The following is a 15,569-nucleotide window of genomic DNA, read 5'->3' as shown; positions in this document are numbered from 1 at the left end:
AATAATGCTATTTAGCACTTTTCTTGCCTTTTATGTAGGTTACTTTATTGCCTCATAAGCCTCACCTCATACTACCTTAAGAGCAAATTGGCAAGGGAGGTTATTCTCCATTTAACTTATGGAGAAACAGAGTCATGGGCAGGTGAAACAGATTGCTCAAAGTCTGTACATACCTAGTAAATACTTGGCAGAGATCAGAGATCTGTTAATGCCACGGTGCAAGCCTGGAGAATTAGGAGCATTCGTTTCCCCATGCAAAGACCAGCCAATGTTTGGGGGGCGGGGCAATGTTTGCGTCTAAGGGCCAAGAGTCCTAAGACCCAATGCCAAGTTTCTCCACAGAACTTCCTCATCAATAGTGACACGTATTCCTTGGGGAGATATGACAGCTGTGCTGTATCTCTGTGGAGAGGGAAGAGGAAGTGGGAGCCTGGCCGGTGTATGCATGAGAGGTGAAGTCTACTCCATGATTTGCCTCTGCCAACCCTGGTAATCTGTTCACCTGTCCCTGCCCCAAATGTCAAGCCAGCATTTTAAGATCTTACTAGATTAGAGCTCCTTAAAGGAAAGGTTCTGTCCAGATGCAAGATGCGGTTAGACTCTTTTTTACCTGCCGCTAACCTAGGGGAAAGAGAAATGAAAGATCAAGAGGAAGGCATGACTACATTGAGAATGTGCAGAAATCACCCTTCTTTCCACCACTCCTTGCTGGATTCTTCCTTCTACCTGGATGTTGGATGCCTGGCCTTTGGGAGTGCAATCACTCCCTGAGATGAACAGCTAGCTACCCTGACCAGTGGCAAAGGAAATTTTCAGCAACTTCCCACTGTGGCATTAGGGAGCCAGCAGTCACACACTGTTTCTTTTCCCCCCCTCCCCCCACTCAGAAAACATACAGCATACACTGGCCCTCTTTCACCACTCCTCTTTGATGATGGGGGTTACAAAGATTCAACTCATTTTTATGTGGCTTGAGCAGAATCAGCCTTCTCACTGTCTCCCACAAGTCCCAAATGACACTATGGATGCCACAGGTTGTCCCTTTGCTGATGATCAAAAAAGACACTTGGAGAGACGGGGCTGAGTGAGGTAAAGTCATTTGCCTGGGGTCACGTAAGTAACAGAGCTGGAATTTCAACTCGGCTGGCTCCCGATCCAGCATTTCCTTTTCTCTAGCTCTTTGCCCATGTGGTCCTCTCTGCCCAGGGTCAGTGGTCATTGTGGGGAACTGAGAAACCTCAAATGAAAGCACTTGACTGCCTTTGATGTTCAACAGGTGATTAATTTGACAATGTCTCTCTACCAACTTGCCTCGTCAGTCTATCTAACATGTACACCTCCATGCTCCAAATAGATTCCCCAACAGGTTCTGCATTCCTTTGCCTCTCTTTCTGCTGTTCTTTAGGTATGGTTTATCCTTCCCTATCCTCACTTATTAAATTCCTACTTATCCTTTAAAGCCTAACTCAGAAGCTACCTCAACCACGAAACCTTCCCTTATCCTCTGGTTAATAATATCCAAGTACCTTGAACCTCACATAGTACTTCACTTTCTGAGGAAAGGCATGGTTTCATTTTTATCTTTATGTCTTAGCACATAGCCAGTATTAAATAAATGCTTATTGACCACCTCCTGACTTTTCTTTTTTGTTAAGATCAATTCTATTCTTCCCCAGGCCCATTCTGATCTGCTTTGTATCTCTACTATGCCCTTCAGAACATTTATAGTCTCCACAAATTCCCTATATTCAAACTTTTCTCCCCATACTCTCTCTTCTCATCTTCTTGTTCCAACTTAACCCTGGCATTGTGGGAACCTTTACAAATCTTTCTTGTGGTGGCTTTCCTTCCACAACCCTTGACTCATGGGGCCATGACATACTCCTCACTCTCTGTTACTGCCTGCCAGCCATTCCACTTCCACCATCCCTCACCGATCCTTCCTCCAACGAAGTCCAAGCAATTTGTCTACATTACCCTTTCCTCATCTTCTCTGATATCATCTATCACTCTCTGATTTCCTCAGTAACTTTAGCACATGGCTCAACTTTTTACTTTCCATCCTATTTCCTGCCATTATCCCCAAAGACTTCAGAACTCATGTTGATAACCCTGACCTCCAAACTCCTAAACCCCCTCAACCCCCAAAACACTTTTTTCTCTACTTCCTTCTGACTTTAGTCGTAACTACATGGTTACAATTTAGATCATACCGCCTCCAAGATTTTTGAACTTTGAAATTCTACTCTCCCACCATAACCATCCCTTTTCTTTCTTAGTCTCTGTCTAAACCAACTTTCTTATTCTCCCAGCTGCTCTCTACCACTATGAAATGACATACCTTCATAACCAACCTTGGCTTTGTTGGTTCATCAGTCACTTTAATAATTCACTGGCCATCCGTCTAACCCTTTTTACCACTGGATCTGCTAATATTCTATTTTGCATAATCCCTAATACTGGTTTCTTTGCTCCTGCTCTTGGGCTGCTGAGAATCACCAGGGAAATTATTTAAAACAAACTGATTTCAAACAATGGAAATTTACAGTGCTTAATTTCATCTGGGCTCTCACTGCTTCTCAGAAATCCTTCTACTTTATTCTTAATGACTCCTTACCTCATTTCCCACAACTGCTGTTCCAAACCTTTTCATCTCTCATCAAGTCCCCAACTACCCTCCCATCTCTGCATTTATTGCAGATGACTTAGCCTCTCATTTCACTTAAAACTTCTCAGAATCATTGCTTATTGTCTCCTTCCCTCTTTTATTAGAGGAAGAGGTATCGCTATTCTTTATTAACAATGATCCCTTTACACGGGGGCCTTTGATCCCATTTCTTGCAAACACAATCCAAGAGAAAGGATCTAGGAGGAGGAGATGGTCAACAATATCAAATTGTGCAGAGGTCAAGGAGGATAAGAACTAAAAAAAAAGACTCCTAGATGTGGTGATTAAGAAGTCATTTTAAGTAAAATGGTGAGGATAGGAGTCAGATTACAAAGTGTTGGGGAAAGAGTCGGTTGTAAGGAAATGGAGACACGAGATAGAGAGATTACTTTTTTAAATTGTTTAGTCACAAAGGAGAAAAGACTGATGGGGAAGTTAACTAGATAGGGGAAGCAAAGTCAAGGAAAGTGAGTTTTTAGGATGGGAACCCTGGGCATGTTTCTAGGCAGATGGGAAAGACCCATTAAAGAGGAAAAGCTAGAATGAGAGGAGATGACTGATGGATTTGATACTATTGACCTCATTCCCTCTTCCTGGATACTCTCTTCTACATTGGTTTCTGAGACTACACATTTTCCTATTTCCCCTACCTTTTTAGTTGGTGCATCTGTATCTTTTCTGCTGGGTCATCCCCAAGGTTCTGCCCTCCACCCTTTCCTTTTCTTTCTACATTCTCCTTTGGCATCATCTAATACCTATTCACGGGTAACAATTATCCATTCTTTATCTCCATTCCTGACTTTCCTGAGGCATCATATCTATATTCCCAAATGTCTAGAAAACACTTGACTAGCACTAACAACTCATGCAACATATCCAAATAGAGTAATCTAGGTAGTGTAGCAAAGAGTTGGGAGTTGAGACCTTAGTTTGAATGCTGTCCCTGACATTTTAGTAGTTGTGGACCCCTGAGCAAGTCAATTAACCTCTCTCTTTCCCTCAGTTTCCTCCTCTGTAAAATGAGAATGTTGGACTTGATGGCCCATAAGATTCCTCCCAGTTATAAATCTGTGATCCTATACCAAACCGCAAATAGTATTCTCCCACCTGATTTTAGTATTTATCAAGGCACCACTATTCATTGGTCTCCCATGCACCAACTGTGATAGTATTATCAAACACCTTTCAGAGCCAATCAATTACCAAGGTCTTCCTTGATCTACTACTTCCATGATCTCTCTAGAAACTCCCTCTATTATTCATTATTGCTACCCCAGGATAGGCCTCTCAGGGTTCAAAGGTCAATATTCAGGGAATTATTGGGGAAAAGGTTGAAGTAATTCCTTATTTCCAAGGAAAACCAATTTCTTATTTCCACATCTCTCAAATCCATTCCTCTCTTTCAAAAGAAAATCTGATTCTCTCCTAGAATTTAAGGTTTCACAGCTTTCCTCCTCTTATCATTTTCCCACCTTAATTTTCAGCCCTAATAATGTTCTGTTTCTTTGACCAATTTACATACTGCCCAGAGTTCAAGATGGCAACCAAAGATATTCCTCATATCTCAAACTTTGAAAAATTCTCCACTATAATTAATAATAGGGGCTGCTAAGTGGTACAGTGAATAGAGTACTGGCCTTGGAGTCAGAAGGACCTGAGTTCAAATCTGGCCTCAGACACTTGACACACTTACTAGCTGTGTGACCTTGGGCAAGTCACTTAACCCCAATTACCCTGCCTTCCCCTCTCCAAAATAAAGCCAATAATAATAATAAAGATGATGATGACCCTGAACAAGTCTTCAGCTGCTAAGTGTCCCAGATAAAAGTTTCAGAAAAGGAGTTGATCTACATTGATAACAGGAGTTTCCTCATTGGGAAGTATCTTTATCAATGAAATAGTGGCATCATCATTACCATCACTAAGCTTTTTATAGCACCCATTGTTTCTAAAGCAGTTTTTTCATGACAACTGTGTAAGGTCAGCAGGTAGAAGTTATTACCTCTACTTTACAACTGAGGAAACTAAGGTGACTTGATTAACTATGAAGATAAAGGTCAAAGATCAGTCAGCAGACATTAAGTACTAAGCCAATGCTAAGCAGAGACAAGGCTTGAACTGTTCCTTTTGACGTTCTCTCTAAAAAACCATGACACTCGCATATCTCCAGCCATGAAGAATGCCTTCCATCATGTCTCCTACAAAGAGACCCTAGAACACTGCCCATGTCTGACCTCTCAATGTGCCAGCCCGCTTAGCACCCACAGGGAGCTGAGATCTACACTGGGCATATTCCCATGCTCTAATGCCATGATGACCCAGAATAACAAGGCTGCAAGAAACCTGGAAGATCCAGAGACCACTCCTTTGCCACCGGGCAGGACTATATTTAAGCTAGCCCAGACACGAGAATATATCCAGAGAAGACAGTCCCCAGCCCCCACACCTCTAGAAATCTCCCTCAGGCACCAAAGAACATGAGACAGATGTTTTTATGATGATTTCAGTGTTCTGAATTCTTAGATCAAAGGTGTTCTAATAAACAAAAGCTATTATTCATTTAGCATTCATTCAGCAAATATTTACTGAGCTGGGCCTACTACTTGAAGGCATACCGCTCAGAGCAGATAGCTGTCTAAACTAATTATATGTGAACCTAAGTTATTCTCTTACATATATGATAACACACATCAGGAAAAATCCTTGAAGTGTGACTTCACTTAGTTTTTCTGCCCTGAGAATCTTTTCCCCTGGAAAATGGATAAGCTTCTGCCTTTAGGGTCCTAGCTATGTGAAACATGGCAGGGGGAGAGGGTTATACTAGTGAGGGGACCTGGCATGTTCTTAGGGAGGAGCAATCACTTCCTGTTGTCTCCCAGGAGCCCAAAGCAACAAGACGTAGTAGGATGAGTCCAGGGATGGGGCTGAGGGTTTAGCCTTCAGAACCCAACTGGCTGTCTATGTTGGAAATACTCAAGCTCAACACCCAGAAGATTCTCATGATCTGCACAAAAACAGCCCTGTCATGCTGGGCTCAGAGCAATAGCATCATGAGAATTCCTAAGCTCATGGGGTAAATGGGGACATTTACCTTCTTAAACTAGTCTCATATTCAGTCCTTTGTTTGCTCAGTTCTGCCTTGAGCTCTGTGACCAGGCTCTGCAGGGCATGAGAGCACTGGGCAGAGTCCCGGGACATGCTGTTAAAATTGTTGCCCTCGCTGCCGCTGCCATTCAGGGTGCTGACGCAGACTGCCAGCCTCTCAGAACTGTCCCCCAGTTCTGCTGGTCTGACGTCGCTGCTGGCAGCCGGGGAGGCTTGAGGTGGCCATTCGAAGCGGGCCGAGCTGCAGGGGGACGAGCCGCTGGCGTGGCAAACTGGGCAGTTGCTGACCGAGTCTACCACAGAGATCTCACAAGAGGAGGTGGACCACGCCATGCTGGCCACACTGTGTGCGCTTGTGGAAGGACTACCCGAAGGAACATTGTCATACGTGGAGAGTCTCTGGGGTAAGTTGGAGTCTTTAGCCCTGTCTCCAGATGAGGTCCGACGGTGACCTCGAAGAGAGGACAACCCATTCATGAGCCAGTTCCCACTGCTGGGAAGGCTATTGATGTCCAAGGAAGAGCTAACTAGCTTTGGACTCCCTGACTTGGTCCCTGGTTGCCGGAAGGAGTACTTCCAGTTGGGCAAAGTTTGGACCTTCTTACTGGGACTGGTGGCGGTCTTGTTAGGGCAAGTCTGCGTACGCCGACTGATCCGCTCTTGGGTAGGCTTGGGAAGGGTCCCCACGGTGGCACTGTCCAGGGAACCAGTCCTCTTAGAAGGCCCATCAGTGACACCAGGGGGGTTGGTCTCTTTCCAGCCTTCCTCCACATGTTCCTCCAAGATCCATTCTGCTGCGCTACGTGGAGCTGTGGACTTGACCTCTGGCTTGGGGGCTGGGGTATCGTTGGGGGCATCACTAGGGGCATCACTGTGGGTAGCACTGAAGAGCTGACTGTGCTTGCTAATCAGGATTGTCATGAGATGCTGGACAAGTGATGTACCTGCGAGAAAGCAGAGGGAGGTCATGAGGTTTAGAGATTCCCATGACAGAGGAGAGGCTGCTGATTCATCCCCCACAGAGATGGAGGCAGAATGCAAACCAGTAAAACCAGAGAAACACTGGGGAATTTCCACTCTGAAAATACATATGGTCCATCCCTAGAAATGGCAGGTGGACTGCAAACCAGTAAAACCAAGAAATATTGGGGAATTTCCACCCTGGATATACATACCTACACACAAATATACACACATACACATACACATATGGGTGTGTGGGTGCATGTGTCCATATACATACAACATGTACATAGTATACAGACATGTGTACACACATATACAAATGTAGCATCCCATTACCATTTTATGCCATTAAAAGTAATACAGAAAGGCTGGAATTTGGTTTGCTGGTTTCAATGAGATCTCTCTTTTAAAAACTGGACAGCCTGAATGGAAACTCCCAAGTTTTTCTCTAGCTTTTCCATAACACACACACACACACAGACACAGACACACAGTGTGGACACACCTTCGCCATGCAGACTATCCGCCCCTCTGCAGAGCCATAGGAACTCAGCATGATGGAGCTTAGCACCTACTTTGCTGTTGTTATGTTGGACCAACATGTGATTTCATCCACAACTCTCGGTAATGAACCTCCTTTAACTCTGTAGGTTACTTGAACCTTCTCAGAGATGTACAGCGTTGGTGATGAGCTGCTCACTGGAACTGAGGGATACAATGACTTGCCCAAGATCACACCACTAGTATGAGTCAGAGGCCAAACTGGACGTGGGCCTTCCTGAATCTGAGGTCGGCCTTCTATCAAGATGCCAGGTTGCTTCTCAGCCTCTCAACTGCTTAGCAAGAATTAGCTGGCAGTCTAGGAAGAGCTCTGACTCTCTCTCCAACGTGGCTTTGGTCTCCTGCCAGCCTTCCTTATAATGTCCTAGGGTCCCTGACTCCCTCCCCCTGGGTAATGTCTCCACCACCCCCTTCCCACCTCTCCAAGTGAGGGCATAGTTTATGCCGTTTGTACAACGGGCAGTTTGTGGTACTTGCCCTGGGTGCAGAAAGTCCTAGCAAGAGCTCTGCAAATCTCTAACTTGTAGATGCCAAATGATTTGCCAAACTCACAGAGCCTGGGCTCTGTGTGTATGCGTTAGAGTTAGGGTTTACAGGAAATCTCTAAGCTTTTAAGCTGCACTTATAGGTCTGTGGTGGTAGAAGAAATGCTTTACTCTGTATGTATAGCAATGAAATCATAGGCCTGGTACAAAAAAAGCCTTACTCCATATGTATATACATATTATCATATGTATGTCTATGCACAATATACATGCATTTATAGTCTAAATGTATGTTGTATATGTCACCTCTTGACAGTTAGATATATAAAGACCACCATCCCCTCCCCCAGTTTTCCAACCCCGGTGCCATCTTCAGCTCCTCACTCACTATCTGTGACCCCCTATACCCAACCTGCTGCCAAGGCCTGTCAATTTTGCCTTTGCAACATCCCTCAAATATATCCCCTTCCTCTGCTCTGATACTGCCACAGCCTTGGCACACACCCTCATCACCTTATACCCGGACTGCTTGTTGGTCTGCCTGCCACAAATCCCAACTTTTTACAGTCTATCCTCCATTCAGTCACCAAAGTGATTTTACTCAAGTGCTGGTCCAACCGCTTCTCTTCCACACTCAATAAATTCTTGTGGCTCCCTGTCATCTCTAAGATCAAATACAAAATCCTTTGTTTGGCATTCAAAGCCCTTTATGACCTAGCCCTACCCACTACCTTTCCAGTCTTCTTTCTTCGACCTTACACTTCCTCACCCATGTATTCTTAGATCAGGTGACACAGGCCTCCTGGTTGTTCCAGAAACAAGACATTCTGTCTCTTACTCTGGGCATTTTCTGACTGTCCCTCATGCCTGGAATGGTCTCCTGACTTTTCTTGGTTTCTTTCAAGTCCCAGCTAAAATGCCACCTTCTACCACTAGCCTCTTAATTCTGGTGCCTCCCCCTGTTGATTTATTTTCTATTTATCCTATACATAGCTTGTTTGTACATATTTGCTTACCTGCTGTCTCCTCAATTACACTGTGAGCTCTTTAAGGGCAGGGCTGTCTTTTGCCTTTGTCCCTCTAGAGCTTAACAGAGTGTCTGGCACATAGCAGGCTTAATCAGTGCTTATTGGCTGACTGTGCTTGTGGTGGGCCTGGGCCTCATTCTCTATGGATTGGTTGAGTGATGGCTGATGGACACCAATGGATCCTGGACCTCCCCTCCCACTCCCAACCTTGTACTTAGCTAAATGATTTAAACCCTTTTACATTTTTAGAATGAGTCATGCCCTAGACTTGGGCCCTTCCCTGGGGTGGATCTGGTAGACATGTTTTTATAATATGATCACAAATAAAATTTCATGGGAACTATATCAAAACCAACTATACCAAAACCTCCTCCCACCCCTAAGCTTTGCAATCATGAAGTCTATTCATGAGCAATCCACTCTGCATCCAGGTCCAATTCCCTTCTTAGCTTGGCTGAATTTTCAGCTGCTCAAATTCAGCTGATCAGTAAAGGCTGAGTAGAGGTGAAGAGTCACCCAGTAAAACCAGAATATCAGGGTCTTTGAGGCATCTGGTTCAACCTCCTTGTTCTACAGATGATGAAGAGCTGAAGACCTGTCCAATGACAGAGCTTGGACTAGAATTTGGGGAGGGCTTTGATGTTTAGAGTCACAGGAGCATTTAGAGTGCTAGAAGGATCTTAGGAATCACACAGGCTAACCTCATTTCCACAGAAGTTAAGAAGCTTACCCCAGCTCACAAAGCTAGTGATTGGAAGAGCAGGGAACAGAACCTGGGGCTGGCCTTCTGACTCCCTGGTAAGAGCCTTTTTTCATTCTCCTACTAGTTGTGTGACCCTAGGCAAATCAACCCAGTTTGCCTCAGTTTCCTCATCTATAAATGAGCTGGACAAGAAAATGAACAACTACTTCAGTATCTTTGCCAAGAAAACCCCAAAATGGGGTCATGGAGAGTTGGACATGCCTGAAATGACTGAAAAACAACAAACATGTCACTGGTGAAATCTTGCCAGTAGACAAATGTTTTTAAATACTGGAAAACCCACTTCAGAGGCAAGTGTAAAATTGGAAAACGTAAGTGAAATGAAGCACAAACATGTAAAAACCAATAAAGGGTCACAGAAAGCAGATTACAAAACATACCTACTAATGCTGTAGAAAAAAGGTTGACTGTGGAACCCTAAGACTGCAGTTAAAATCCCACCTTTGCCGTGTGCTACCTGTGTGACCTTGGTCTCTGTGGGTCTGGTTCCTCATCTCTTAAAATGGGAGCAGTGTCGGGTTTAAGGGGAGATTGGATTAGATGACCTCCAAGGTCCCTACCAGCTTTCTAGGAAGATATATTATATATGTACACACACATATGCATATAAACACAGATACATTCATACATACATATACACGCATAGAGTCAGATTACTGATGTGTGATTACTGACTTCGGCATTTTTAGCTAACTGCTTTGTTGGACAGGAGTATCAGCTGGGAAGATGGAAAGGGAAGCTTTTTCTAGGAACAGGTATGATGTACATAAAAAAAAAACCCTTATTTTAAAAAGAGGGGGAACACATTATTCACACAATCATCCTGATAGTCAAAGAGCTGGTTCATCTTCCGAAATAAGGTTTTGTTTTGGACAGAGATTCTCCTTTGGATTTTCATTCGGGTGGAATGTGTCCCATGTGGTGATTTCCCTGTGTTTAGTACCTACACAATTAGAAACTAGCCCTTTGGGGGCGGCTAGGTGGTGCAGTAACTAGACCAATCGCCCTGAAGTCAGGAGGACCTGAGTTCAAATTTGGCCTCAGACATTTAACACTTAACTATCCTTGTGACCCTGGGCAATTCACTTAACCCCAATCGCCGAGCCTTTCCCCCTCCAAAAAGCAAAAAAAAAGAAAAAAGAAACTAGCCCTTCAGAGCAGGTAACCTCAGTACTTGGACATCAGACTCAGAGCAAGAAACTGGATTCTAATAATTGTTTCAAACCTTTAGACAGCAAACAAAATCTATTAGGATGTGAAGGGGGGAAGGTAGAGGACAAATTGGGGATGATAAACCAGTAATTTTAGGTTCTCTAAAAGAGGCATTAAGTATCTCAGGGAAATGTGGTCATTGTTTCTTAATCAATAGTTATAGAAACAGCCAACTCAGCTACCACACACATAAAGCCCCTTTCTTCTGCAGCAGGCAGAGGCCTCACAAACTCTAAGAACACCCACTTTTTGTGAGCCAACAATTTTTATATGTCCTTTTCCATTGGAGCTATTTGAAGTAGAAACATTTCACTTGCAATTGAAGAACAATGGATGAATTTCACTTTTTTTTTTCCAAGAAGGGAAGGGAATGAAGAAGGAATAAGCATTTATGTAGTGCATACTACGTGTCAGGAATCATGATAGATGCATGACAAATACCTCATTTGATCCTCACAACAATCCTGCAGAGTAAGTGCAGTTATTATCTCTATTTTACAGTTGAGGAAACTGAGGCAGGCAGCGTGACTTGCCCAAGGTCACATAGCTAGTAAGTGTCTGAGGCTGGATTTGAACTCAGGTTTTCCTGACTCCAAGCCCAGGGCTCTGCCTAGCTGCCTTAAGGACAATGAAGCCAAGTGAAGAGGAGGGGTGGCATGATGGACTAAGTTAGTCCTATCTGTGATCAAGGAAGGAATGATAACCTCATCACCACTGGATCATCAAGATCACCACCATGAATAAAATATACTAAGGGGTTACATGCTTCAGCTCTAATCTGGGTGACGCACGGAATGAGCTCACCAGGTACAGCATTTGCCCTTGGGGAACTTAAGAAAATTTAGAACTAAACTGGGCTTCATCCTCAAATATTTACTGAGCAACTCTATGTAGAACATGTACTATGCTGGATCCTGGAGGACTGGGAAATATAGCGAAGAACAGTAACAAACACATACAGCACTTTAAGGTACATATAGGAAAACTTTAGATTTGTGTACAACATGTATATAAAGGTGCGTATAAATCTATGTGTAGATGCATAGATTTTATATACATATACATACATAAAGACGTACATATGTGTATCTATCTGTATCTATCATCTATCTATCTATACACATATACGATTATCATGGCAACTCTGGGAGGTAAATGGCATTGTTATGGAGGTTAAATGACTTGCCCAGGATCATATAGCTAGTGTCTGAAACTGTATTCAATCTTCCTGGATCCAAGTCAAGTCAGCAGCATTTGTTAAGCAGTATGTATCGGGCACTGTGCTAAGCAAATAAAAATTCAAACAGAAAGGCAATCTCTGTCCTTGAGGAGCTCATAATCTAATGGGGTAAAGCAACAGAAAAGAGAGCAGAAAAGTGGGGGTGGGGGGAGAACGGAGGCTCCAGGTCCAGATATCTATCCACTCTGCTGCCTGGTTGTCTCATTATTGTCACAGAGGCATATATGACATGCCTCTCGACTCCCTGTTCTAATAAATGATCCATAATACGATAATGTTCAGCCTAAGTCTTACCACCAGAGCTTTCAAGTTCTGTTCTTGGCATAGCTTTGGACATCCTGTGGAGACTAGAAGCACTGTAGCGCTATGTTGGGAGAACAGTTGCAAATCCTGGGGAAGGCGCTCAGGGAAATGTGATAGTTAGACTTAGGCTTTGTGGATGCTGCACGTAGAACCAGAGCCTACTGTAAATTGTTCAAATGTCTAAAGAAACATGAGCAACACTAATTTATGGCAAAGAACAACCCTGAAGAGAGACCTTGTGGCGGAGCAGATAAAGAACTGACCATGGAGCCAGGATGCCTGCTTTCAAGTCCCTCCTCTACAGTACTTCATGATCTTTGTGTGACTCTCTCAACCTCAGTATTTTAGGCCAATCTTTTACTGTGAGTTGCAAAGAAGGTACTACCTTATGTAAATAAAGGGAGTTTCTTCCTCCAGGAATTCCTTATATTAATAAAATCACAGGTCCCATGTCTCTGCCCGAACAATCCTAAAGCCATTTCAAGATTAAGCTCTTCTTTGGGGTTAAAGGGTCCATCTATTTCATATACTGTATAGAGGATGTACATAGATAGAAAGCTTCCACCAATGATAGATATCATGTGTAAGAAATAACAGACAAGGCATCAACAAGGAAATGTGATAGTGGAAAAGGAGGCCGAATCAAAGAATGGTAGATGGCAGCCATTGTTCTTCAATTCCAAGCTGAAGCAGGCTGTGTCCACTTCAAACAGTTTCAATGGAAAAGTGCACAAGCAATCTGTTGACTCATAAAAAGTGGGTGTTTTAAAAGTTTGTGAGGCCTCTGCCTCTGCAGAAGAAAGGGGCTTTATGTATGTGGTAGAAGAGATGGTAGTTGAGGTTGGCTGTTCCTACAGCTTTTGATTATGGAACAATGACCACATTTCCTTAGGATACCTTGTGGCTCTTTTAGAAAACCCCAAGTGTTGTGCTTCTATGAACAAAATTTTGAAAGACCCAGAAAGGAGTATCCAACAAACTAAGTGGACTCTTCGTGGAGAAACTTCTAGAAGGACATGGACAAGTCAAGAAGGATGAGAAATCTTGGCTGGGTTGTTGTAATCTGTATCAGTAAATACAAAGCCTTCAGTGATCTCTGGAGTTTCAAACTAGGTAGGTCCATCTATATTATTCTTGATGCCCTGGGGCATTCTGGACAACACTACCTGATTTTATTAGCCTATGTGATCATGAAATCCTGACTAATGATACTCAATTCACTATATAAATTATTGCTGACGGCTGTAAAGGTTCAAGGTGAACTCATTATTGTTTCAATGCTGATCAATTCATTAAAAGTTAGATTGTTTCCACAGCTAGTCATTCACTTAACTCGAATAACATTTCACATATATGTACATGTACATATGTATATATAATATATACACATACACACATAATATATAATACAAACACATAATATACATACATACACATACAATTTAAGGTTTTCAAGCTTTTTACACACATCATCTGATTTGATCCTTACTATAATCATGTGATATAGGCACAAGGGGACCATGCTTATTTTATAGATGAGGAAAGAAGCCCTGATGGAACAAAGGCAGAATGAGTAGGGTAATACAGTGGAAAGAGCTATTCTTGGAGGCAGAGAAACTTAACTTGAATTCTAATCATGGTCCATGCTATGTGTATGACCTTGCACAAGTCCCTTCATCTTTCTTAGCCTAAGTTGCTTCATTTGTAAAAATGAGGGAGCCAGACTAGATGATTTCTAGTCTAAGGTCCCTCCCACTCTTAATATATGATCCTGTAAAATCTCTAGTTCCCAAAAGTCAACAAATGCATCAGGACCTACCTGTGATGAGCTCAATACACTGAGGGCTAGAAATGTTATGTGCCTTAATAGATTCAGAAGAGTTCCAGTATATAGCAGACATGAGAGGCTGAAGACCACATTTTTTAAAAAAATCAGAGTTGAGTCCATCATAATTACTGTCCCTTAATCATGGTTTATTGAATTACTGGCCATTTAAATTACTTACTATATAATTGCTAATTGCTAATATATGAGAAAAGTATTATTTTTATAATTATCTTCAATCCCAGCCACCATCATATTTATGTCAGCAAAGCCTGAAGGGCCTCTATGTAAAAGGCTAAAGAGAGACATAGAGAAGCAACTAGCTTTGTCCAAAACCTAAGCTTCTACAGTGGTTTTATCAAGCGGGCTTTTGTCCAGATATTTTGACTTGCCTTCCAGAGTGTGACCCATGTCAACTTGCTTTCAGTTTTTACTGCCCAACAAAACCCTCTGGTACCTTCCATGATTGTCACTGGATCTTCTTTTTTGGGACGTAAGATATTTGGCCCAAACACTGTAGCAAGGTTCTGGACACTCATCTTGTTTACATTCGAGTGAGCCTGAACTTCATCCAAAAACCTTGAAAAGTCCAAGAAAACAAAGGAACAGAATATTGGTTCCAGATTTACTAGGTACGTCCGTTTCCCCTTGCCCTTCATCCAATAATCTCTCTATCCCCATTCCCACACCTATACCCATTATTGCTGGGGGGGTAGGGGGGGGCGGGGAGGGAATCCACAACTAACAAATGGAACTTGCCTGATGCAAACAAGAAAAAAAAGTAAATAATCCACATCTTGATCTATTGGCCAACAAGAAATTACTAATCACTGGGGCTTATCATTGGAAATACCCTTCATATTCCCCATATTCCCCAGACTACTGGGAAAGAGTAGTCTGGGGGTGGCTGAAAACCAGAAGAGAATAAAAAGAGACTTCAAAGGCCCGCCTCCCTGTTCTAGTTATGACTCTAAAAGTTTCCTATTCAAGACAGAGGTGATTTTCCAAGATTTTCACCTACTCTTAACCTCCTCCCAGCTTTAATCAAACAATCCTGCTCTGCTTAAGAGAAGATAGTTATGTCCTACACGAACACTAGAGAAGAACCAAAGAATATAAAAGTGGAAAGGAAGGCTGGATAAGAGGAGCAAAGAATGCTGCATGCAGTTCAGTGAGACGGCTTCATAGGGCACTGGGAGGAGAGAGCAATGTCTAGTTTGCTGTTTGGGGCCACTGGCTTTCTGCTTCAGTGTAAGAGAATCGACCTCTCAGTATGTCTAACCAAAGCAATTTACTACCCACTCCCAGTGCTACTTACTTGCATATGTACTTGAGAAGGTTATAATTTGCCTGGGGAAGATTTTTCACCTGCTTAGCCAACTCCAGAGTGCCCTTAGAGTCCAAAGAGGAAAA

The 15,569-nt window shown here is 42.9% G+C and overlaps 1 protein-coding gene across 5 annotated transcripts in view; it reads right to left on the bottom strand.

The window, feature by feature from the left end:
- ARHGAP22 (Rho GTPase activating protein 22) overlaps window positions 1-15,569 on the bottom strand; it is a 424,298-nt gene that overhangs the window by 8,243 nt on the left and 400,486 nt on the right. For all 5 annotated transcript variants that reach the window (XM_069067251.1, XM_069067252.1, XM_069067253.1 and 2 more), the window contains 3 exons: window positions 15,475-15,548; window positions 14,614-14,735; window positions 5,760-6,717 (listed from right to left, as the gene is read on the bottom strand). In XM_069067251.1, the coding sequence (XP_068923352.1) occupies window positions 5,760-6,717; window positions 14,614-14,735; window positions 15,475-15,548 (1,154 nt within the window). The remainder of the gene's footprint in view (window positions 1-5,759; window positions 6,718-14,613; window positions 14,736-15,474; window positions 15,549-15,569) is intronic.

The sequence above is a fragment of the Petaurus breviceps genome, unplaced genomic scaffold (assembly GCF_028583685.1).
Source record: "Petaurus breviceps papuanus isolate PSGF00001 unplaced genomic scaffold, PetGlider_PUasm1.0 90740, whole genome shotgun sequence".
Taxonomy (NCBI): domain Eukaryota; kingdom Metazoa; phylum Chordata; class Mammalia; order Diprotodontia; family Petauridae; genus Petaurus; species Petaurus breviceps.
The sequence above is the reverse complement of the archived record's forward strand: the minus strand, read 5'-3'. Positions and strand labels throughout refer to the sequence as shown.